We start from the raw sequence: 26,787 nt of genomic DNA, 5'->3' as shown, positions 1-26,787 counted from the left end.
CAAAATTTGAAGTAGAAATTGCTGTAAGTTGCAATTGACTTGATGACAATGGATTTGTTTTTTTTTTTAATAATACTAAAATCATTATCTCTAGTAATACTTCACAGATGCTAAGAAAACCAAGTTAAAGGTGTAACCAGCCAAGAACACCATATATGTAATGACTCGCCTCTACCGAATAGGATACAGCAGAAATAATAGGATGTCACTTCCAACTATGGGTTATAAAATGCTGTGGCTTCCATCTTGGATGATCGCACTGTCTTTTAGATTACTCAGTTTGGGGGAAGTCATGTGACACAGCCCTATGAGGAGCTGGGAAGTGAATTTTTCCCTAGTCGAGTCTTCAGATAAAACTGCAGCCCTGGCCAACAGCTTTACTGCAGCCTCATGAGCCAGAGGCACCAGGTAAGTTGCACTTGGATCCTTGATCTACAGAGTCTGGGGGGAAATAAATTTATAGCTTACTCTCAAGCTCTGTAATTATCTCATCATGAATCAGCACTGGTCCACAGACTCTATGTTGAGTAGCACTGTTATAAACAGTTGTGTACTAAAGATTTATCAATGTGTTCATTTGAATAAAGGTGAAAATTTAAAACACACTAATAAAACCGATCAACTAAATAACTTTTATGCCAAATAACTTTTTCCCCTGGAATCTGTGCAAGAAAAAAGTAATAAAGCAATATTTTTAGCAGTACTTACTACAATTAGAACATAAATTTCCAGATGTCAAAGTCTGTCTAGAACAAAAACAATGCTAGGCCATTGAGCCTGTTATTGAATAAGTTTATGTTGAATGAATGAATGATGGGAAGATTAATATACAGAAGGAATGAGATTAATGGTAACACCTCAGTTAGGTTTTCATATATGCAATAATTATAAAAACTAACATTTGAATCTTACGGTGTTTACATGCATTATCCTATTTAATCCACATAAGAGGTGAGGAAAGTGAGGTGCAGATATAGTAGCCACCTTACATAAAGTAATACAGTTAATTAATGGCAGATTTGGAATTGTATTTGAGGTCTGACTTCAAAGTACTCACACTTAAGCACTACACTATAAATACAAAGGAGATAAAATGTAAAATCTTACAGAAAAGGACAGTAGTTTTGTAGCATGATAATGGAATTGACATCAAAGTGGTGTGAATGATAATAGATAAAACAATGTACATTACTGTAACAGCACAATTCATGGTCTAAATTTATTTTTTAAGTGACATCATGATTTTGGACACTCTCTAAAAGTCTTTGTTGTTACCTGCCATCAAGTTGGGCCCGGATTCATGGTGACCTGTGTATAGCAAAACCAAACAAACACTACCCAGTCCTACACTATCCCCATGATTGGCTGCAGACTGGATTGCTGCAACCCATAGGGTTTTCATTGGCTGATCTTTGGAAATAGATCACTGGGCCTTTCTTCCTAGTCTGTCTTAGTCTGGAAGCTCTGCTGAAATCTGTTCAGCATCAAAACAACTCCTAAGTCTCCAGTGATAGACAGGTGCTGGGTTCGCTGGTGCACTGAAAATGACGTGCATTGGCCAGGAATTGAACCCAGGTCTCTAGCATAAAAGGTGAGAATTCTACTACTGAACCACCACTGCCCGACCCTCCAAAATTCTAAGAAGTCTTGAAATGAATAATATAAAACAATGACAAAGAAACTTTTTAGAGTTTACTAAAAACTATGAAATCATTTAAGGAAGATTAATAAGTAAGGTTTTTGAGCATCTTGAACTCTGAGAAATACTGTACTAAGAAAAATATATTTTTGGATCAACTGCAGATCTTCCTAATGATCCAAAGGGCAATTTCTTGAGTCACCACGGCATCTAGAACAAATAATTCATTTTTATCAGGCACCGCTTTACCTAAAAGCTCAAATAAAATTAACTCTCAAAGAAAAAAAAAAAAAAGCCCTGTGTTTCTGGTAAAAAAAAGAAAAACCAAGGGAAAGTATTATTCATAAGAAACTAGTTTTTTTTTTTGTCAGTCATTTCATGCAAATCTGTGTGAAGGAAAATTCTAAGGCAAATTTGTATTGATAGTTCTGCTGTTGTATTAAACCAAAATGTAAACTAGAACTGGATATGAAGGGCACAAGTTCATCTCTTTCTCCATATGTAATTATTCATGTTTATCCTTAAATAAAAATGCTTTTTATACATACATAAACACTAGAAATGTAACAAATATTATTTATTTCAATCTAAAAGTTTTCAATTTAATCCAGTGTACATTTTGATATGTTTATATGTACAACTACACTTATTTAATATATCAATAAAAAACATTATTTCATATTTTATAATTTCTATTTCATTAAATTCTTCTTTTAAAATAGCTTCAATATTTCTTCTAATGATAAAAGTTCATGCTTACTGCAGAAGAATTTTTAAAATGAAATGCATAAGAAGTAAAATAAAAATAATCTATCATACCATAATGTGGAAAGAATGACTAAATATTTTGGAGTATTTCATTTAAGACCTTTTTTTTTTATTTCCTCACGTATTTTACACAAAAATGAGATCATGTTATTCAACTTGCTTTGTAATCTATTTTTCCCCCTCTTAATCAGGGGATTATTCTCTTAAATATAGAGCTATAAAAAGCATCATTTTTAATGGTTGTGTAATATTACATAGTATGGTTGGACCATATTTTAGCTTATCTTCTTACCTACCTACCTGCCTATTTACCCATTTCTTTTCAAAAGGTTTTGAGGTAGCTTTTAAAAAGAATCAAATAAAATGAAAGGAAAACTACTAGGTTAAAAGAAAAAGAGGTATGCTAACAATAAAGTCAAAGCAGTTGATTTAGCTGAGCACGAAAGTATATCCTAAGCTATTCAACAACTGGGATAGAGGATAGCATATTTAATTATGTAACTTTCTTATTAGAGGGAAAGAAACAAAACACTTCCTCTATGTTTGGAGAATTTTTCACATTAGGATTCACATTTAAAAAGTGAAACGTAATGGACAATGTCATCTACTACTGTCAAAGCAAATGTATTAACATTAAAACTCAGATCAGACTGACAAAACTTGACATACCTAGTTGACTCTTCTTACCTACTTCAGATACCTCTACCTTTTACTTCAAATCAAAGAATCTACTTTAGGTTTTAAAATATTCACATTAAATCAAAAGTTGGCCTCCAACCAGGCAAATCACCAGTTTTCAAAATACCTTGAAAAAATAAAAGAATTAAGAAAGGCATATAAAAGGGAATAGAAAGGGACCAAAGGGTGCTTAAATAAAATTTCATGTGATAAAATCTTACTTAATGGGAGTTGCAGAGTTGTTTTTTGAGAAAATTTCTCCTATCTCCTTTTCTGAAAATGAGAGCTTTATAATTACTGCCTGCAGAAGTCAAGAGAAGCCACAAAAGTGATTTCTCTTTTGTAATAATGAAATACAATATTGTTTCAAGATATAGACAATTTCTCAAAAGCTGGAAAGAATGAAAACCTTAAAAATGAAATTCAAAAAAAGATGGCTAATTTGTTACAAACGATTAAAAATGATAACTAATATTTTCTAACAACTTATCACGTGTCAGTATTGGTTGTTGGCTGCCACTGAGTCAGCTCCAACTCATGGTGACCTTATCTAAATAACAGAAGGAAATGCTGCTTGATCCTGCACTATTCTCAGGATCATTTGTATGTTTAAGTCCATTGTTTTGGCTACCAAATTCATCTCATCGAGATATCCCTTGTTTCTGTGGACCTTCTACATTAACAAGCATGATGTCCTTTTCTAGTTATCTGTCTTTCCTTACGATGTGTCCAAGGTAAGGAAGCCAAAGTCTTGTCATCCTTGCTTCTGAGAAGCATTCTAGTTGTATTTCTTCTAAAACTGATTTGTTTGTTCTTCTGGCAGTCCCTGGTATTATTCTTCACCAGCATCACAATTTAACTGCACGAATTTTCTTCGGTCTTCCTTTTTCACTGACCAGCTTATGCATGCATATGAGGTGATTTAAAGACTTTGCCCTGGGTCAGGTGCATCTTAGTCCTCATAGTGACATCTTTGCTTTTTAAAACTTTTAAGAAGTATTTACAGCAGATCTGCCCAAAGCAGTGTACATTTGATTTCTTGGCTGCTGCTTCCATGGACATTAATTGTTGATCCAAGTAGAATAAAATCATTGACAACTTCAATTTCTTCCTCATTTATCATGATGTTATCATTATTGGCCCAGTTGTGAGGATTTTTGTTTTCTTCAAGTTCAGGCATAATCCATACAGAAGGCTGTATGTAGTCTTTGACCTTCACCAGTGTTTCAAGCCATTCTCTTATTTTCTCCTCATGATAACTCATTAACTTTATTGTTTCAATAAAATATCTATTAATAAAGTTCATAAAGAAATTGAGACTTAAACAACTTATGTAATTCATTCCTGACTACAGATTTCCAAATTGAAATCCAAATCCAGACTGTCTCTGGTGCCCACATTCTTAATGAGTATGCTAAATACATAGCTATGGCCTAAAATGACAACAGTTTTTGAAGATCTTCTCTTAATCTTTGATTTTCAGTAGCTTGACTATGATGTGCCTAGACACTGTGTATGCTCTGGATTTATCTTCTCCTCCACCTTCTCTTCTTTTTTGACATTATCTTTACGAAAAGCACATAGACGTTCAAAGTCTGGGCTAGATTATTTACTAGTTATGGCCTTAGGCAACTTACTTAACTTCTTTGAATTTTAATTTCCTTATATGAAAAATCAGGATAAGGATTTTTGTGGAGTGAACAATAAATATAATGAACCTAAAACAATGTCCGACATAGAGTAGGCACTTAACAAATGATACTTCCTCCTTTCAAAAAGCAATGATGGAATTTGTTTCTTTGGTCTCCAATCAATTTTAACTGTGGTAGTGGTTTTTTTCCTAGGGCTAGTTAGGGCAATTCCTACAACTTCCTTGCAATCATCAACCAACTAAACTGATTTCATTCATCAGTAAACATTTACTAAATACCTACTATGTGACAGTTTTCAATTATTCCTTCATCTTTAATAATAATGTAACTGCTAAAAACACATCAATATCGCTGAAACACTTAATTATTATCTATATTCCTAGAGAGTAATAAGCTAGAAAACAATGGCTCCATGGAAGATGAAGAATATATTGCATTTTTTTATAGCACTTCCATCAGTATCATCATTTAGCAGGTGTTAATAAATAAATAAATGCCTTAAATGAGGATGAGGATAAACTATATTTTTATAAACTGTGTCACCATAACAACATGTACATTCTATAACAATATTTTTCAGCTTACTTGACTAAGAGGAGGAGGATCTGAAATTACAGTAAAAGTGAAACAATGAAAGGAATGGGGACAAAAACAGGAAGCAAATACATTTACAAATAACTATCATATTTTATCATATAGTACTAGCAACATCTAAAAATGCCACATTGCTTCAGATAGTAATATTTTAAAATACTGATAACAAAAGAATTTCTCAGTGTTACAAGAAAAAAGGTTAAAAGCTAGAGACCCAAAAGCTTGGGGGGGGGGGGAGGAACTCCCGAGAGAAAATGTGTGCATGTAAAGTAGACACTAACATCGCTGTTCGTCTGCTATAAATGTACAGTATTATTTTTTAGACTAAAGGATTATATACTGTTATACTGAAACCTATGAAATACCATCTGACAATTTTTATTCACAAAAATCAAACATGTAAATAAAAGAAAATGGAATGTATTTTCCACTGCATTCAATAATAAGTAAAATTATTTTTCATGGAAATATGCCTGACTTGGTTTTTCTCTGCACATGAAGAAACAAGATAAAAGGGTAGTCTACAGGCCCTCTGAAATTGTTTCTGAAACCACTGTCTTATTACTGATAGTCAGAACTTTTTATGGGATATGACATATTACTAAGTAGCTGTACGAAGTACAATTAATAAATGAGTGCCCCACCCTCCACTTGCCCTAAACCAAAAAAGAAAACATAGTTGTCCTTGGAGTTAATTGGTAAACATCAACACATAAGGGAATCTAAGATATACAGTATTTTTACACAAGCAGCATGTCCACATAAACAAGGCATATGCATATATAATGCGCAGAAATGATGACATCACGTAAGAAGTTCTGGCATAGAGCTCCCATGCATATAACCACGCCATGTCTCCTAATGTTTCCAGAAGTGAATTTTGGCCTCATTCAAGAATCCAAAATGTTACTTTTGATCATATTTGTACAATAGAAGTATATGCTATGGTCATGAAGTCATGGATTGAGTTTGGTAGTAGGCCAGCAATCAGAAAACAAACAACTGAAACTCTGCATTTGCTCTGGGGCAGTTCCCTGCAGGGTCTGAGAGCAGTGGAGTTCCTTGTAGCCAATCTGCGCACAGGTATGTCAGACTAGAGACAGGTGCAGGGTCAGGGGAAGAACGGCTGTGTGCTGAGCTGCCACAGCCTGAGCGAGCACACACAGGTCCCACGGTGCCAGTACCACTTGAAGCTGGGCGGCAGTTCGGTGGGTGCAGGCAACACTGCCTTGGCCCCACAGGTCCCCTGGGTGGCCAGTTGGACCTCTCTTGTCCAAGCAAGGCACCCCTCTGCACCCATGGCTCTCATGCCTGCCCAACAGTGTCCGCATGGGTCGGAGATTCAAATGGCCTGAGTGCATGGTGGGGTGGAGGGCATGCAGCAGTGGCGTGGACCTTGCCTGCTTGAGTGGCCTCCTGCTGTGGTCTGCACAGCCATGCACCTCTTGGGCTGGGGCCAGCTGTCCTGGCAAGGGCTTTTTCCTGGACAGAAAAACTGATTTGTTCCAGCATTGGAGAAAGCAGTTTGCAAAACAGGGAAGGAATCCTGCTGGGAGAGGGGTTTCTTTAGAAACTGGAGGGTTAGGTTGGTTAGGGTCTGCTGCTAGGAACCAAACCTCCAAAGAACAGGCACCAAGATGAAGGCTTAACGCTAAATCAGCTGGACAGAAAAAAAAAATGCAACATGTAAAAAAATATTGGTATAGCACATTTATGAAAATAACATGCAGAGATTGCACAGTACAAGTAAAAGTGTATAATGCGCATGTTATTTGTGTAAAAATACAGTATATACAAAGTCACCTCAAGGATCAGGGCAACAGAAAAAAACATGGTCACAAACAGAAAAAGGAGAATAAGGTAAATATCGGCAATACCTACTTATATATACATCTCCGCATAGGGTCGCTATGAGTCAGAATCAATTTGATGGCAGCAGGTTTGGTTTTCTTGGGGTTGGTAACAGGGATGTAACCTAGTTTAATGCTACTAACCATTTAGATGTCCTTTGAGGACTAAGGTGTACCTGGTCCAAGCCATGGTATTTTCAATTGCCTCACATACATGCAAAAGCTGGACAATTGAATACAGAAGATCAAAGAATGGATCTATTTGAACTATGGTGTTTGCAAAGAATATCAAACAGACCATGGACTGCCAAAAGAACGAACACTCTGTCTTGAAAGAAGTACAGTCAGAATGCTCATTAGAGGCAAGGATGGTGAGACTTCATCTCACATACTTTGGACATGTTATCAGGAGGGACCAGGCCTTGGAGAAAGACCTCATGCTTGATAAAGTAGAGGGTCAGTGAAAACAAGGAAGACCCTCAACAACGTGGATTGACACAGTGACTGCAAACGATGGGTTTGAGCATAACAACGATTGTGAGGATGGTGCAGGATTGGGCACTGTTTCCTTCTGCTGTACACAGGGTTATGAGTCAAAACCTACTCGATGGCACCTAACCGTTTAGAATCATAGAATTAATTCCCCTTACCTTGAGTCCATGCTAATTAACCAGTTTTCTATTTATAATACAGTTTCCTCTATAGTTTTTCTTCTTTCCATAACATCTGTAGGAAAATGTATTTAGAGATGTATTTTGAGTTCTTAGGTACATCTCTTTTACCTTTAAAATCATGGCTTGGAGCAGGAGGGTCACTGTTAGGGTTGAATAAGTTTTTCATTGTTCAAATGGCCAAGTGAGAAAATGGGGGTGGGGGGTAGAAATAGGCTTTCTTTCTCTATTCCTATTAGCCTTAAGGGGAAGGCAGGAAGGTTACAAAGGTCCCAATATAGCTTGTCTTGCTCTCTGCCTCTATTTCTCATTTATCTCTTCCTCTGCTTTTCGCATCACTTTTGTCAATGATTGCTATGAGGTAGATATAGGGGGGATAAACCAACCAAAAAACCCGTTGCTGTTGAGTCAAATTCCAACTCATACTGACCCTATAGGACAGAGTAGAACTGTCCCATAGGGTTTCCAAGGACTGCCTGGTGAATTCGAACTCCCGAACTCTTGCTTAGCAGCCGTAGCTCTTAACCACTACACCACCAGGGTTTCCAGAGGGGGAATAGAAGAAGGAAAATAGTAACAAACAATAGTAATATACAACAAACATAAACAATAGTAATGCAGGGGAAGGAGTTAAATGAAGGGTAAGAAAATAGTACCAGCATACACAGGAAGGAGAGAGGAATTTTGCAGCTGTCTGACTATGGGGACAATTCATGTGTAAAGAATGCACATAAATTCACCAGAGATAAATCACAAGGTTGTTTTTATTCATTTAAATTTTATGAATGACTTCGCCATTTTTGTTGGTAACTGGTTGTTATGGATTGAATTGTGCCCCCCAAAATGTGTGTCAACTTGGCTAGGCCATGATTTCCAGTAGTGTGTGGTTGTCCTCCATTTTGTGATCTGATGTAATTTTCCTGTGTGTTGTAAATCCTAACCTCTATGAAGTTAATGAGGCAGGACTAGAGGCAGTTATATTAATGAGGCAGGACACAATCTACAGGATTAGGTTGTATCTTGAGTCAATCTCTTTTGAGATATAAAAGAGAGAAGCAGGCAGAGAGGAGAGGGACCTCCTACGACCAAGAAAGAAGAGGTGGGAGTGGAGCACGTCCTTTGGACACGGGGCCCCTGAGCTGAGAAACTCCTTGACGCAGGGGAACAATGATGCCAAGTTCTTTCCTCAGAGCCAACAGAGAGAGAAAGCCTTCCCTTGTGGCTGGCACCCTTAATTCGGACTTCTAGCCTCCTAAGCTTCTAGAGAATAAATTTGTTTGTTAAACCCACCCACTTGTACTATTTCTGTTATAGCAGCACTAGATAACCAAGACCCTGGCAAAGTTTGTTTTACCATTTAAAAAACTTGATGAATCCACTAATGTTCATTTATAAACTCATATACTTTGCTTGTTTACACTGGATGTGAATATATCTGTTAAGGTCTAACTGAAAACCGTTTGGAAGCTATGCATGCCAGATGTTGATTATAGTTAAGTAAGATACAATCATTGTTTTTGCTCTAACACAAAAGATACATAGGGGAGCAAGCCCTTCAATAGGCCTATATTCACTTTACACATTTTTGTACACCCTTTTTGCGAATACACCTGCAAAGATATTTTACAGTAATACTGTATGATGTCACAAAATATGCATACATGCAAGTTTCTTGCAGCTACTTATGTTTCTGAAACTAATGTTTCCATTAAACACCATGGCTTGGGTCAGACGCATCGTAGTCTTCAAAGTGACATCCTTGCTTTTCAACACTTTAAATAAGTTTTTTTTTTTTTGCAGCTGATTTTCCCAATGCATCTTTTGATTTCCTGACTGCTGTTTCCATGTGTGTTGTGAACCCAAGTAAAATAAAATCCTTGAAAACCTCAGTCTCCTCCCATTTATCATTATGTTGCTTATTGGTCCATTTGTGAGGATTTCTGTTTTCTTTATGCTGAGATATAATCCACACTGAAGACTGTGGTCCTTGATTTTCATAAGTGCTTCAAGTCCTCTTCACTTTCAGTAAGCAAGGCTGATTCATCTGCATATCGCAGGTTGCCAATGAATCTTCCTCCAATTCTGATGCCACATTCTTCTTCATATAGTCCAGCTTCTTGGATTTTTGCTCAGCACACACATTGAATATGTACGGTAAAAGGATACAACCTGACACACTCTTTTCTTGACTTTAAACCATGCAGTATTCCCTTGTTCTGTTCGAACGACTGCCTCCTGGTCTATGTACAGGTTCCTCATGAACACAATTAAATGTTCTAGAATTCCTCATCTTCCCAATGTTATTTATAATTTGTTACCCACACAGTCGAATGCCTTTGTATAGTCAATAAAACACAGGTAAACATCTTTCTGGTATTCTCTGTTTTCAGCCATGATCTATCTGACATCAACAATGATACCCCTTGTTCCATGTCCTCTTCTGAATTCAGCTTGAATTTCTAGCAGTTCTGTGTCGACATACTGCTGCAACCGCTTTTGAATGATCTTCAGCAAAGTTCTACTTGTGTGTGATATTAATGATACCGTTCAATAATTTCCACGTTGCGTTGGACTACCTTTCTTTGGAACAGGTACAAATACGGGTCTTTTCTAGTTGGTTGATCAGGTAGCTGTCTTCCAAACTTCTTGGCATAGATGAGCGAGCACCTCCAGTGTTGCATCCATTTGTTGTAACATCTCAATTGGTATTCCGTCAATTCCTGGAGCCTTGTTTTTCACCAATGCCTTCAGTGCAGCTTGGACTTCTTCCTTTAGTACCATCAGTTCTTGACTACATGCTACCTCATGGCTGAACGTCGACCAATTCTTTTTGGTATAGTGACTATGTGTATTTGTTCCTTCTTCTTTGATGTTTCCTGCGTCATTTAATATTTTCCCTGTAGAATCCTTCAATATTGCAACTCAAGGCTTGAATTTTTTCTTCGGTTCTGCAGCCTGAGAAATACCGAGCACATTCTCCCCTTTTGGTTTTCCATCTCCAGGTCTTTGCACATGTTGTTATAATACTTTACTTTGTCGTCTTGAACTACCCTTTAAAATCTTCTGTTCAGCTCTTTTACTTCATTTCTTCCCTTACTTTTAGCTACTTAATGTTCAAGAGCAACTTTCAGAGTCTCTTCTCATATCCATTTTAATCTTTTCTTTCTTTGCTGTCTTTTTAATGACCTCTTGCTTTCATCATGTATGATGTCCTTAATGTTATTCTACAACTCGTCTGGTCTTCAGTCATCAGTGTTCAATGTGTCAGATCTCTTCTTGAGATGGTCTCTAAATTCAGGTGGGATATACTCAAGGTCATACTTTGGCTCTCGTGGACGTGTTCTAATTTTCTTCAGCTTCAACTTGAACTTGCATATGAGCAATTGATGATCTGTTCCACAGTCTGCCCCTGGGCTTGTACTGACTGATGATACTGAGCTTTTCCATCATATCGTTCCACAAGTGTAGTCAATTTGATTCCTGTGTATTTTAGCTGGTGAGGTCTATGTGTATAGTCCTGTTTATGTTGTTGAAAAAAGGTATATGGAATGAAGAAGTCACAGGTCTTGCAAAATTCTATCATGGAATCTCCAGTGTCATTTCTATCACCAAGGCCATATTTTCCAACTACCAACCCCTCTTTGTTTCCAACTTTCAAAGTCCAATCACCAGTAATTATCAATGAGTCTTGATTGCATGCCTGATCAATTTCAGATGGCAGAAATTGGTAAAAATATACAATTTCTTCATCTTTAGCCTTAGTGGTTGGTGCATAAATTTGAATAGCAGTTGTATTAATTGGTCTTCCTTGTAGATATATGGATATTATCCTGTCACTGACAGCGCTCTACTTCAGGATAGATCTTGAAATGTTCTTTATGATGATGAATGTAATGCCATTCCTCTTCAATTTGTCATTCCCAGTGTTAGGGACTGAATTGTATCCCCCAAAATATCTGTCAACTTGGCTAGGTCATGAGTCTCAGTATTGTATGACTGATTGTCATCTGATGTGATTTTCCTGTGTGTTGTAAATCCTATCCCTATGATGTAATGATATGGACTAGCGGCAGTTATACTGGTGAGATCTACAAGATTAGATAGTGTCTTAAGCCAATCTCTTCTGAGATATAAAAGAGAGAAACAAGAAGAGAGACAGGAGGACCTCATACCACCAAGAAAGCAGCGCCAGGAGCAGAGCACTTCCTTTGGACCTGAGGTTCCTGTGCTTAGGTATTCCCAGGCCAAGGGAAGACTGATGACAAGGGCCTTAATCCACAGCCAACAGAGACAGAAAGCCTTCCCTTGAAGCTGGAGCCCTGAATTCGTACTTCTAGCCTACCGGTTTGTGAGAGAATAAACTTCTCTTTGTTAAAGCCATCCACTTGTGGTATTTCTGTTATAGCAGCCCTAGATGACCAAGACACCCAGCATAGCAGACCATAAGTTTTTCTGATTCAAAATGGCCAATACCAGTCCATTTGAGCTCTCTGGTATACTGACCTACAGAATACATTATTTATTCATACAATTCTTCCCACTTTTGCAGGTATTCTGAAACAGAGAAAAGGGCATGATCTTTTAAATCAGAGAGAGAGACCTAGGTTCAAATCCTAACTCTGCCACTTAGCTGTATGATATTTGGCAAGTGTATCCTCTCTAAGCTTCAGTTATCCTTAAAATGGGAATAATGTTCACTTTACATAATTTCTAAGAAATAAGTTGGATAAAAATAAGTCAGATAAAGGTAAAGTATCTGAATAGTACCAAGACTTAACATTGTAAAGATGTCATTTCTTCACAAATTAAGTGTATTCTCAATCCAAATCTCCATAAAATTTTTTCATGCAGTTTGACAAGCTGTTCTAAAATTCTAAATTTCAAAATTCTAAAATAAAACCAAAAACCAAACCTGTTGCCATTGAGTCAATTCTGACTCATTGTGACCCTATACCCACAAAACCCACTGCCGTCAAGCCAATTCCTACTAACAACAATGACCCTGTAGGACAGAGTAAAACTGTCCCCAGAGTTTCCAAGGCTGTAATTTTTATGGAAGCAGATTGCCACACCTTCCCTCAAGCTGCTGGTGGGTTCAAACGACCAACCTTTCAGTTAGCAGCTAAGTGCTTAACCACTGCTCCACCAGAGCTTCTCTCGTATTAGCATGTTGTTGTTGTGCACCGTGAGTTGATTCCAACTAATAGTGACCCTACAAGACAGTGCAGAACTGCTCCATAGGGTTTCTGAGGAGCTGCTGGTAGATTCCAACTGCCGACCTTTTGGTTAGCAGCCTGAGCTCTTAAGCACTTTGGCACCAGAGCTCCATAGATATACACAAATACATTAATGAAAAAGAATGGAGTCCAGAAACAGACTTAAGGGGTATATGGGGTTTTGTATATCATAAAGGTAGAAAGGTATGTATACACTATACAAGCAAGTATTGGGTCAAGTGGTCGACCATCTCTAATAAAAAACTAAATTCCTACCTCATTCCGTATACACACACACACACACCTCAGATGGATTCAAGTTCTAAAAAAAATTACTAAAAGAAAATATACACCATTTATAAGTGGGTTGCAAAAGGCCCTACCAAAAAACCAAACCAAACCCACTGCCATCTAGTCGATTCCAACTCACAGCGACCCTATACAACAGAGTACAACTAACTGCCCCATAGAGTTTCCAAGGAGCACCTGGCAGATTTGAACTGCCGACCTCTTGGTTAGCAGCCGTAGCACTTAACCACTACGCCACCAGGGTTTCCAAAAGGCCCTAAGTAAGAGAAAACTCAGAAGCTATCACTCCCACCAGAGAATAAAGAAAGTTCATATATTTTATTTTTGTATTGCAGTTTCTCCCCATGAACAGTAATGAAGTGAATCTCAACCTTTAATGTTGCACTCTAATCACTATGCAAACATCTTTTCTGCACTTAAATCAAAAAAATTTTTTTATAAGTATAAAGGAACAATGTGGCCAGAACCTATTTAAAAAGACAATTTCCCTCATATTAATTCATATACAATGAAGCAATTTCCTGAGTGAAGGAGCACCTTAATTGATTTAAGTGCTGGTGGTTTACAACCACATACGATTAACCTAAAAATGCATAAAATGCCATCTTATAGAAGCTCAATTTAAAAACTGTAAGAATGGCTTGGGGGCAGTATCTGATTTCCTCCAACCACACAAAGAGTAAGGGAAACCAAGAGCAACAGCCCAAGGCTGATTCCTATACGGTGGAGATCAGATCCACCTCTTCTCTCTGCCCTCTCCACCAATTCTAATACCAACTGTCCCTCCCACGGCACTCTCTCTACTGGGTTTCATAATTCTTTGCAATAGCCACACAGAACTCACAGACCACACTCACAATTATGGGGTACATTAGGGAAGTAACAGTTATAATTCAGGCTCAAGAACACTCAGGATACAGTTCTTCCATCAGGATAGCCTCTCCTCAGCTGTGCTCACAGGCATGTCTCTCCCAGGTCCTCAGTCTCTGCCCAAAGGCACTCAGCTTTCTGTCTCTGTGGGCTAGGAAGCCCACCATGCCATCTCCTGCTGCTGGATCTATGCTTCTGGGTCTCTTCTGCTGGACTTGCCTTCCTTGGTCATGGTAGGCTCCTCCTCTCTGCTCTGGAACTGGCTCTCTTTTAAGGCAAAACTGACCAATCCTCTTGGCTTAGGCTATCACACAGTCCTGCCCAATTACCTGGGTGGGAGTTACAAGACCATGGCTAGAAAGGCCACACAAAAATAATCAATCCGTAATCAATTGCACTGTAAAAACAAATTCACACTATGCTTTCATGATTTTAAACTGTATTATAAAGTGGATTTCTCAATAATTCATAATCATTTACTAAAGTTCAATGACATTTTAAAACCTAGAGCTTGAAAGAATCAGAAATACAAAGTCTATATTACGTAATTGGAAGGCAAAGTAAAATTTACAGTATTCAACACTTTTGGCCTTCATTTGTAATCCATTAAGGAAGAAAAGTGTGCTAAATGGCTTTTTTTTGGAGGGGGATGATAACTTCGGGATTATGTTTTACTATGTTGACAACGGATTTTTAAAAGCTTTCTCTTAAGGTTATTCATCCCAATGGCTTTCAGTTATACATTATCAATTGATTTCACATAATGGGAAAACTATTTGTAAATGGTTACAGCAGATCCAGCATCTATAAGTGGAATGGAAGATATCAAAGGTACTTCTCTGAGACACTTCCCATCATTCCTTTTTTTTCTTCCAGATGTCATTTTCCTCTGCCTCACCACATCCCCACCAGTTATTTCAGGCCACAGTGCCTTTTCCCCAGACTCAAAATTTCACTCCTATTCCTCCCGTCCCTGCAGTAATCAGGTAGGTATTTTTTTTTAAAGTTTAGTAAGGAATTTTATTGTTCGCAACAATCAGGAAATTGACAAGATGGAAAAGTAGTAAAGGCAATAACTGAGGCTAAAAATGCAAAGGTTTCACAAGTTATCTTTATATTCAAAAGGACTAGACAGGATCTGTTAGATTTGCTATGGGTGTTTCCACTAATTCTAGTCTTGAGACAAAACCAGTCTCCCATTGCCTAAGCCACTTATTCAAGAAGACAACTGTACTTTGGTCTTATACGGAAAAACTTTCTATTTCAATCATTCCTACTTTCCAGGGAACGCCAAATCGGCAGCGATGGTTAAACTGTGTCTCAGGAAGACAGTAATTTACAATTCAGAACACTTCAGATTACTATCTCACATTCTCAAAAATTCTTCTAACGTGACGCATTCTCTGACAACCTCAAACTTTCTAAAAACACTAGAGAGCTAACAAAATGCTTAGTGCTGCTCTCGTGATAAGGGGCTGAGGACATTCTTCAAAAGCGGAAAAGGTGAAGCGTTAAGTCTGACATCTGAAGAGAGAGAGAGAAAACCTTCCAAATTTGCAGTGGTGGCCTGGCGGAAAGAAAACATCCTTTGTCACTACAGAGATAGCAAACCCTCGTCCCGTGGACAGCTAAGGTGCGAGCGTCCGGTACATCCCGCCCAGGCAAGAGGCAAGATGCTACCGGCTTTCGGAAAGCAGTCACACGCTGCAGGCCCAGAAACCTCAGTGGCGAAATCTCACATCCGGGCTCGCAACCCCGGCGCGTTCGTCACAAACACACTAGGTAGAAATAGAAGAGAGGCCGAAAGGACGGGTCACACAGCTTTGGTACGCGAAGCCCACCCACTGCTTGACCGTCCCCAGGACGACGAGCCCCACTCCCGCGAAACACTCACCGGCTGCCTCAAGCTCACGACTACAACTCCCAGGAGGCTGCGCGGCTAAGGAGCAGAGTCCCTCCCAGCATGCAGCACGGCAGCGCCCCTGTCCCTCCCTCTTTTTTCTCCACCCCACCTACTTTTCTACCCGTCGTCGCTCGGGAGAGCCATAGGTAAGGTGTGGGAGGTGGACCTTACGCCCTCGGCGTGCAGCGTCAGACTTTGGGAGGGGGACAGGGAGGGGAGCGGAGAGAGAATGGGAGGACGAAGGGGAGGGGAAAAGGGAGGGGAGGGTAAATAGTGGGCCAGGCAGGAAAATGGCGACCGTAGCAGAGGTGTGAGTGGATCCGGGTCTCCGTAGCTGGCTTTTTCTCTTCCTCCCTCTTTCCTTCCCTGTTTAAGACTGGCATCCAGGGGATCGAGTTCAGGTGGCGGCACCGGGCGCAACGCAGGGGTCACGGCGACGGCGGCGACGGCTGACGGCTGGAAGAGCAGGCTTCCTTCGCCGCTCGTCCTCCTTCCCCGGTCCGCTCGGTGTCAGGCGCGGCGGCGGCGGCGACGCGGCGGGCGGACTTCGTCCTTACTCCTGCTCCCCCCCGCGTCCGAGCGGGCACTCTTCCCTTCGCCATCCCCGGACCCTTCACCCCGGGGACTGGGTGCCTCCCCCGACGCACCTCAGGGAGCGGAGGCCAGTCTCTTGGTTGGCTGTCGCGCCTCCATGTCGGATAACCAGAGCTGGAACTCGTCGGGCTCAGAGGAGGATCCGGAGACGGAGTCCGGGCCGCCTGTGGAGCGCTGCGGGGTCCTTAGCAAGGTGAGCAACCCGCGGGGCCGGGAGACCGCAGCCCGGACTCACTTGCTGCGAGGCAAGCCGCTGAGGGCTTGGGGTGCGGCTGGCCCGGCGGCACGGACCGTCCCGGGGCGGGGGCTGCGGAATGTGTCGGTGTGGGGGGCTGAGTCCTGCCGCAGGAGTGCCCGCGGCAGGGGTGTGGTGGGGGCTGCGAGAGACTGTCCTTCCTGGCTATCTAGAGGCTCAGCGGCGAACTGGGGGACCCGTGTGCAAGCCAGAGCTCCAATTTGGGAGGCGGGATGCGCAACATGACTTGGAACCTAGGGCGGCAGCTGCCCCGGGTGGAGGAATCCGAGTTGGACAACGGTGACGTTAGAACAGCTCGGCACGGGGGCGGTGTAATTAGGACTCCCCCGAACGAGTTTAGTCTGGAGATGCTGAGCAGAGTCGGGTTGGGGGCTCTGCGGACGCGGCTGTGTAGGCAGATGCCGGAGTAACTCGGCTTAGTGCTGAAATCTGAGGTGGTAGGCAAGATACGCCCCGTTAGATGTAAAAGATATGAATGAGGAGGACTTCTATACTGTTCTTCCCTAGCCCGGTACCCTTGTCCTGGAAAAAAAAAGGAAAGCACTGTTTAATTGACACGGGATAGTACCAAAAAAAAAAAAAAAATTATAATGGAGACCGACCTTTGGCCCAGGAAGAAGAGAATTATTAATAAAATATTCTTGTAGGCAGGGTTCCGGGGTAAGGAAGACACTCTTAACTTTGCTGTATTTTTTTTAATCGCCTTTTCAAAATTTTAGAAAAGTAGATAATCATTTGTAGGACTATAAGGCTATTAATGAGTTAAAATGGATGAGGCCCTTTTTAAGAGAGAAAGTGTGTGATTTTTTGATAGTACTTTTTTTTTTTTAAGTGTTTGCTATGGGAAGATTCACGTAGCCTTTTCTACTTCCTTCTTCCTTCCTGTTAAACTTCTAGAAATGACTGGAGCTTGCAGTTAACTTGCAGAGAAGGGGAGCTGGGGCCAGTGCCTTAACAATCTGATCATATGGTACTAGGTCATGTGCAGCCACTGACTATTAAGAAATCCCTCTGCTTCCAGTATTCATACTTGGCTAAGCATTCGGACCTCATTTATGGAATGTTTCATATTAGGCTATTAGAATGTCTTTAGAAGGCTGGTGAGAAAGGGCCTCGGAAAGGAATGTAAGAGCAAAATCTTGCAAGTGTTAACTTATTTGTCCAGCAGAAAATTATGCTGTGTGTTGGTACTGTGATCATTCTTGAAATTCAAGTGAAAGGTTTTCAGTAAAGTGAAGCTCCCCAGGGTTTCTTTAGATTAAACATATCTTGTAACTAAGGAATCTGTATTGAACACAGTGCATAATAGGTACCTGTATACATTTTCAGGTGGGAGTAGTTATGAAATGGGTTCTTTGCTTCTAAATGGTTCTGGCCATTTCATCACTTTTTCTCATTATGTGAGAAACACACTGCCGTATTAGTGCTGTGCTGGTGTTAAGTATTTTACAAAACAAGTTGTACTTTTGATCTACTGATTGTCACTTTTTTGCTCTTGAATATTCACTGTATATAGTATACATTATAAAAAAAAAAAAAAAGACTGTCTCTTTGATATTTAAATGCATAGAAATGTAGTATTTGACCTCTTCTCTGGTGCAGTGGGTTATGGTGCAGTGGTTAAGATGTCAGCTCCTAACCAGAAGGTTGGCAGTTTGAATCCACCAGCTGCTCTTTGGAAACTTATGGGGCAGTTCTACTCTGTCCTTTGCAGTCACTATGAGTCAGAATCCACTCGACCGCAAAAAGTTTGGTTTTTGGTTTTTATGGAAAGTGAATAGCTTCAGTTTTTACTGTTGCTCCATATATGGAATTAATAAGAATATATGTTTCAATGCAATTGTCGTAAACAGCTATGAAGGAAAATTTCCTGAAATTTAACAACTTATGGTTATATATAATGTTTTTTGGAAGCTTTTTGATGAAGGGTATTTTATCTTAATTATATATGCTGATTATGGCACATGTTTTTAAATTCAAATGTACTTATATATTTTGACAGGAGCCGTGGTGGTGCAGTGGTTAAACATTTGACTGCTAACCAAAAGGTCAGTAGTTCGAATCCACCAGCTGCTCCTTGGAAACCCTGTGGAACAGTTCTACTCTGTCCAATAGGGTGGCTGTGAGTTGGAATCAACTCAACGGCAAAGATTTTATATATTTAGAGCCCTTTGTATTCACCTGGTAATTTAAACAAGAGTTAGAACTCATATCGGTTTTTTTTAAAAAATATTGTGTTTTAGGTGAAAGTCGACAAAGCAAGTTAGGTTCCCATTTAACAATTTTTATGCAAATCGTTCAGTGACATTGGTTACAGTTTTCACAATGTGTGAGCACTCTTATTATTTCAATTCAGTTTGTTTTGTTTCCATTGATCTGGCTTCCCTTCTCCTCTTTGGCTTCTCATCTTTGCTTTTGGGTAATTGTTGACCGTTTGGTCTCATATAGTTAATTGTTTACTCACAGGTGATGTTGTTATTTTTTTTAAGCCAATCTATTATTTGGCTGAAGGGTGACCTTCGTAGATAGCTTCAGTTGTAAGTTCAAAGGCTGTCTTTAGGGCATTAGTCTCAGGGGTTCCTCTAGTCTCTATCTGTCCAATAGGTCTGGCCTTTTTTAAGAATCTGAATTTTGTTTTACATTTTTCTCTTCTATCTGGGACCCTCTATTGTATTCCTGGTCAGAACACTAGGTAGTGAGTGGTAGCCAGACACCATCTACTTCTTCTGGTCTCATGTTAGAAGAGGCTGTGGTTCCTGTGGGCCGTTAGTCCTGTGGACTGGCTTGTTCTTTGAGCCTTTAGTTTCTTTCATTCTCTTTTGCTCCATATGAATGGAGACCAATCAATATCTTAGATGTTGTATCTTAGATAGCGGCTCAAAAGCTTTTGAGACCTCAGATGCTACTCACCAAACTAGGATGTAGAACATTATGAACTATGTTAATACCAATTGACTAAGCTGTCCCCCAAGACTATGATCCTAAGCTTTTTAACCAAGTAAGCCAATCCAGCAAGTTGTTCGGATATGTCTAGGAAACCTCCGAAACTGTGCACCCTATGTGCTTTGCTGTATGTATGGGTATATATGTAGCACACACAAATGTGTATATATGTATGCCTACAAATGCATCTGCATTTACTCGCATGTGCCTTCCTGCACACATATATAGATAACATTTCTAACTACATAACCACACGCATATTTTTTGGCTGTTATTACTGTTGTTGCAAATTTGTGTATGTTATAGCATTTACTGAAATTGTCCCTTTTTCTTGTGTACGTCTTGGTGTCTTTATTTACCTTGGTCAAGTTGTGTTGACTTTATCCATAGTTGGTATTACCTTTACCATCACCAAATATGTCAGGTATCTACTATCTAGAAAGTGGTTCCTCTTTCTGCTTCCTCCCATCCCTGGTAACCATCAAAGAACATTGTTCTCTGTTTCTGTATCTATTAATGACTTTTTACAATAGTGGGACCATACAAGATTTGTCTTTTTGTGATTTGACTGATTTCACTCAGCATAATGTCCTCCAGATTCATCCATGACACAAGATGTTTTGTAAACTTTTTCATAAAAATGTGTAGTATACCATTGCATGTATGTACCACAATTTGTCCATTCATTCGTTGATGGGGACTTAGGTTGTTTCCATTATTTTGCTATTGTGAAAAGTTCTGCATTGAACATAGGTGTGCATATGTCTATTAGTGTCATACCTAGGAGTGGGATTGCTGAATCATAAGGTGTTTCTATTTCTAGCTTTTTTGAGGAAATGCCATACTGTTTTCTATAGTGGTCGTACCATTTTACAGTCCTACCAGCAATGCATAAGAGTTCCAGTCTCCCCACAACCTTGCCAGCATTTGTTTTCTGTTTTTTTTTTTTTTTTTTGATAATTGCCATTTTTGCAGGGGTGCCACATGGTATCTCATTGTAGTTTTGTTTTGCATCTCAGGTAGTATCTGTTCTTTTCCTTCTATTGAGTAATGTTATGTACATTACTTATTTAGTCCTAATACTAATTTATTTTTATTTCTTCTCCCCTGCCCTTAATGGAGTGAGTTTGGAATGGGAGAGGGTGGGGAGGCAAACATGTATTAGAAATATACCAGTCCAAAGTTCTTTTTCTTTGTGGTAATCTAAAATACATGGAAGTACCTATGACGCATATTTTCTGTAGAATTGCTTAAGTGTTGTAGGTTCCAAAAATACTGGGTAGACAATAATTGTAGGTGGTCATAACAAATATCAGTATGGATCATGGTTGAGAAAGGATTAATGCCTTAGTGGGAGTTGAGCAAACAAGCCTGGATAGAATATGTCTCATTCAGCTTCTCCTGAATTCTCTGCATCCTTTGTGGTTTACCTTATCTTCTTTTTCTCTCTATACCTAACTGTTGGCTGAAATTCTACCTGTCTCGAAAAACTAACCTTTCTGTAAAGTTTTTTCGTATGTTGCCAACTATTCCAGATCTTCCTTTGAACTCTCATAGCATTTTTATTGTAACTTGCTTCTTTTACTGTGAATATAATTTTTTTCTCACGATTTTATGCTTACTGGACTATTGGGGTAGGAATTTTTTAATCTCCTGCAGTGTTTAGTGTATTGCCATCTGTATTTCTTAAATGGGGGATAATGGGGGAACATTATGACTGTAAAGATGAAAACCTGCCTTCCGGGCGAAATGGTAGAGCTAACATTTATTGTGCAAAGGGCCTGAAGCTTATAAAGAAATTAATGTAAAATTATGGATACACAGTTGCTTGGATCCCTTCTGTCACTTTGGAAGATGCCTATTCTGCTGAGTGACCCTGAAATTTAAGCTTCGTTAGCTGTACGTAACTCTGCCTCCAGCTGAACAAATACTGTGTGCCAGGCACTGTTCTCATTGTATTCTTATTTAATCTTTACAACAATAGTAAGAGGTAGATTTTGATGAAGAAACAAAACAGAGAGGCTAAGTAATTTGCCCACAGTCACAACAGTTACTGGTCTAAGAAAAGGCAGTAATTGGAAGAAAAGTAGGGTTTATTTATAGAGTCTTGAATGCTAGTCTTAAACCGTTTGTATGGTAGGCAATGGGGAGCCATTAATATAAATTTTGGAGCCAGAGATAAATAAAGATGAATATGTAAAATAAGTAAATATGATTAATAAAGTAAATAAGATTATGTAAGTTATGAAATAAAAAACAGAAGATACTAGAGGTCATTAGGCCTTCTCAGGAATCTAAGTACTTAATAATTTTAATGAATTCATTGAAAATAGAGAAAAGGAGGCAAATTTAAGAGTTTAATGTGAAAGAAAGATGAATAGGATTTGGTGATAGTTGTACAGATGGAGAAAGAACAGTCAGGTATTGAGTATCTCTTATGAATATGCTAGGCAAAGTCATTATTTTATTCAGCGCTCTAATAACAGACTAGGAAACTGAAGCTTAGAAGCCTAAGTAACGTGTTAAAGCTTCTCACATGACTAATAAAGTAGTTGAGTCAGCCTAATCCTGTACCCATTACTCTGTCTATACAATACACTAACCCTGAGCCAGATTTGAGTTTGAATGACTGCAGGAGTAGCACTATAGCCATAGGATCATACAGAGGAAGTGTACCTTATGGGAGGAGATGAATTCAGTTTTCTGTGTAACCATCTTTATGCCAAGTAGGTGTCTGTGTGGTGGTAAGTCACAGGCAGTTAGAAATAAAGAAAATGATTAGACAACCCTTAGAAAAGAATGAGTTAAATGGTCAGTAAGAGTGAGCTCTCAAGAGAAGGGTTGTAATGATGGGGTTTAGAAAATTCAGGAGCTGAACCAATCTCAGACTGGATTAGGGACTAGGAAAATAAAGATTTTCTCAATGGGTAAAAAGCCAGAGACAGTGTTGTATATTTTAACAATCCATTTTAGGTCCTGCAGATAGTTTTTGAATTATCTGTACTCAAAACCCACAGAGCATGAAAATATGCAAAATCAAGTATCCCCATAGAGGTTACGTTTCTGCCTTTGCCAATTTATTGATTGTTGTAATTGTCAGTGTGCAGCAAGACTTCAGCAACACAGAAACCATTTTTAAATTCTGGAGAGAATCCAGGTGTGTTTTTGAAAACCAATTTTGTGTTTGTATTATTACTCTTGGTTTAGAAAAATATATCTTCAAAAAAACATGGAAAATGAATTAACTATTTTAAATGTGATACTGAGTTTTGAAAGGAAAAATTGAAGTCAATGTAGTTATTAAAGATTAACGATCTAGTATTTTTACTTTCTAGTTATGGCCATCATAAATTTGCATTTGGGAATAACTTAAAACAAAAATGAAATTTTGGCAATGATTGGTAGAAGGCTTCATACAGTACTTAGTGTATGAGAATGAGAAACTATAACTGAACTAATTTTTCTGTTGAATATGTTAATTATGGCAGGGGTCAAAACAATTTAAGCAAAATGAAGGTGGTGAGGAGGGGAGGATGCAAACAGAAAGAACAAAGCAGAATTTTTAACCAAGATCCTGTTTGAGTTTCATTCCTCAGATATTACAAAGATATTATCTTTTATTAATTATTTATTTTATTTAGAATTTTGTAAAAATACCCAAATCATTATAGTCTAGAAAATCTCAACTTTTAAGTTTTATAATCATTTTTATTGCTTATGTGCATAGTTAAGTTAGGACTTTTCAGATTTTAGTTTTAAAATTAGATTGCTGTTTCAGAAAGTTTGGATTTCTCAAATACTAACTTGTTTTTGTTTTCTTCTCTCCCCTCAACCACCTGCCCCCAGTGGACAAACTACATTCATGGGTGGCAGGATCGTTGGGTAGTTTTGAAAAATAACACTCTGAGTTATTACAAATCTGAAGATGAAACAGAGTATGGCTGCAGGGGATCCATCTGTCTTAGCAAGGCTGTCATCACGGTAAGTTGCTATTCTCCTTCATTCAACAAATATTTATTGAGTATCAGCTATACACCAGGCACTGTTTTAGGTGCTTGGGATATATCTGTGAACAAAATAGAGTCATGCCCTGGGGAGCATATATTCTAATACCGTTTTCCATAGTTGTTTTGGAGTACTTTTTACTACATACTGTTACTTTGTATAGATGTGTAGTATTTTTCCAGTTGGTATGTGAAATTAGTTTAAGGACTTCAGAAAAAAAGATGTTAGAAGCTTTCATATATGGTGGGATTGGGACAGTTACTTGGCAGTTTATTGAAAACATTAAAGCAGAAAAATCATAAAAATAAAACATATATAACTAATAATTTTTTGTTTTAACTGAAACTATGTAAATGTGTATTTATTTGCCAAATTTTTGTTGTAGAGCAAATGCCATCTCTTTGAATATGAAATTGAGAGAACTTGTTCTTGTGTAAGCTATATCTCTAATGTATGATCTCTCATTTCTCTAAAATGGAACAAAAGCTTAAAGGTGTTTTTAGAAAAACCTTTAGTATAGGCCCTATTTTGTGTGTATATGTGTTTACGATTTGTCCCTAATATTTTACAGTTGTCTCACTTTTGTCTAATTCAATCTCTTTTACAGAAATGACTCACCTTTATTGGGTCAATTTACTTAGTTTACATAGAAACAACTCTTTTTGTACTCATATCTTGTAGACTTATACAATATTTAATTAAAATATGTAAGGATTACAACAAGTATAACTGGCATAAACAGGTTTGGGAGCAAGCAGCTGACTTTTGTTAAGCATATAACTCAACTAGTGGAATAAGAAGTACCTTATTATTGTAAAAAATAATGCATATCAGCTGAAAGTGCGTTAAGCATATTTACAAAGGGCAAAAAGAATCTTGGCTTAGGCAGGCCAGTTAAATGAGAAATGGAGGTCAGTTAAGGGAGCTATTATAGCTATAATCTAAAAATGGATATACTAAAACTTAAAAAAATCATACATTTTACTGATGCATTCAAAGAGAAGTCAAAATTGCTTATGATAGAATCCATATTGCTTATAAAAGTAAAATATGTACTTTGGATTTGTTAATAGCTAAATCCCATATTTTTATGTTACACATTTAAGGAAAATCTTACAGCATTTTTACATCATTTTTATATATTCTGCCCTCCTTGTATATTCAAAGTTTGAAAACAAAAAACAGGTAAGTACTTGAGAGGCTAGTTGAACATTGAGTTAGAAAAATTTAAGGGGGGATTTTTTGGAAGCGTTGATAATGAAACTCTTACTCTGCATTCTTAGAGATAGTTTTAAAGAAGTGTCTTCCCTTGGTCCATCCTCTTCCCCCCTTTTTTTTCACATTATCAGATGCTTATTAGTTAACGATGTTTGATGCTTTGAAAATAATATGCTGGTGATGAACGTAAAAATGAATAGGAATGAAATTTTATCTTTTTCTTTATTAAGTAGCAGTATTTTTAGAAGGAGCCCTAGTGGCACAATGGTTAAGCTCTCAGCTGCTAACCAAAAGGTTGATTTGAACCTACCCAGCCACTCTGCAGGAGAAAAACCTGGCGATCTGTGCCTCTAAACACTAAAACCAAACGATCTAAACACTACAGCCTAAAAAAACCCTATGGGGCCAGTTCTGCCCTGTCACACGGGGTGGAAATCAACTTGACGGACCTAACAACAGCAGTATTCCTAGAGACCATGCTGGTTTTTATAAAGTTAGATTCAGGTATCCTGTCTTGAATTATGGACTACAGTAGTAGCACACGGCTTATTTGGGTAAAAAAATATTTGTAGTAAGCATTTACGTTGCTTCTGCTCAGGAAAATGTGTTTGTTCATCGTAGTTTTTTATTATTATTGTTATAGCTGTATTTATATACAGAATTCTCATAGTAGTACATAGTCAAAGAAATGGGTGAGAAAGTGAGACAACTTGAATGCTTTGGAAGGAGAGCTAGGCAAGGGATTTAGTGGAAGTAGTCACTGGATTATGTGATAGAGAAGGTAAAAAGATGAATGAAGTGGCAGAATCCAAATGGTAGTTAGTCTTAGATGTAGTGAAACAGATGGTCGGGAAAAACAGGCATTTGTGTTTCTGAACTCTTCAACTTTCTTTTCCTTGCTCAGTGGCGTACACAGACTTCATGTTACATATTTCAAGGAAATTACAAAAAAATGACTGAATTCTGTGAACTTCTCAGATGAAACTTGTACATAGATTATATACTTTAGCTAAATAACAAAGTAATACTAAAAAATAATAATGCTAGTATTCTTCTCTGCTAAATAAGAATCCCTTGCTATTTTTTTTATATGGATTATTAACTGTATCACCTCTTCCCTGAAGGCAAATAATAAATATTAATCTTGAATTTGTTCAGATAGTACCTTAATGAAATTGATAATATTCATATATGAAGAAATTTGGACTTGAGTTGTGGCTTTACTGTAATCATTCATTACTGTCCATTAGACCTTGGTGGACCTTAGTTCCTGAGCTTACTTTTTTTTGATAGTGTCTAATTCATTGTTAAATTGACTCTTAGTTTAATGATTGAGTCATTCTTAATTCACAAAAATCACATTTTTTAGCCATGTGATAATAAATTGGGTAAAGTTTTTTAAAGGGAGAAAGAATTTCCTGGGAGAATTTTGTTACCTGGAAATAATTTTTAATGTGAAAAGTTTGGGAGTAAGTGAATGAGAAGAAAAACAGTACTTCTTAACCTTTGTCTCTGTGGGAAAAAATGAGCTGCCTGTATGTAGAATAAATTTTTGTAGAAAGAAAGTTGGATTTTTCAGTTATAGTTGAATTATAACTTAATGTAACACAACCTTGCTTAA

At 38.2% G+C, this 26,787-nt stretch overlaps 2 protein-coding genes across 4 annotated transcripts in view; one reads left to right on the top strand and one right to left on the bottom strand.

The window, feature by feature from the left end:
* POLK (DNA polymerase kappa) overlaps positions 1 to 16,215 on the bottom strand; it is an 87,325-nt gene extending 71,110 nt beyond the window's left edge. For both annotated transcript variants that reach the window (XM_049865861.1, XM_049865869.1), the window contains exon 1: positions 16,142 to 16,215. The gene's annotated coding sequence lies outside the window, so the exon portion shown is untranslated. The remainder of the gene's footprint in view (positions 1 to 16,141) is intronic.
* CERT1 (ceramide transporter 1) overlaps positions 16,211 to 26,787 on the top strand; it is a 158,617-nt gene continuing 148,040 nt past the window's right edge. For both annotated transcript variants that reach the window (XM_049865907.1, XM_049865901.1), the window contains exons 1-3: positions 16,211 to 16,296; positions 16,526 to 16,937; positions 23,790 to 23,924. In XM_049865907.1, the coding sequence (XP_049721864.1) occupies positions 16,211 to 16,296; positions 16,526 to 16,937; positions 23,790 to 23,924 (633 nt within the window). The remainder of the gene's footprint in view (positions 16,297 to 16,525; positions 16,938 to 23,789; positions 23,925 to 26,787) is intronic.

This window comes from Elephas maximus, chromosome 2, assembly GCF_024166365.1.
Source record: "Elephas maximus indicus isolate mEleMax1 chromosome 2, mEleMax1 primary haplotype, whole genome shotgun sequence".
Classification (NCBI taxonomy): Eukaryota; Metazoa; Chordata; class Mammalia; order Proboscidea; family Elephantidae; genus Elephas; species Elephas maximus.
Note: the sequence above shows the minus strand (reverse complement) of the source record. Positions and strands in the feature narration are given on the sequence as shown.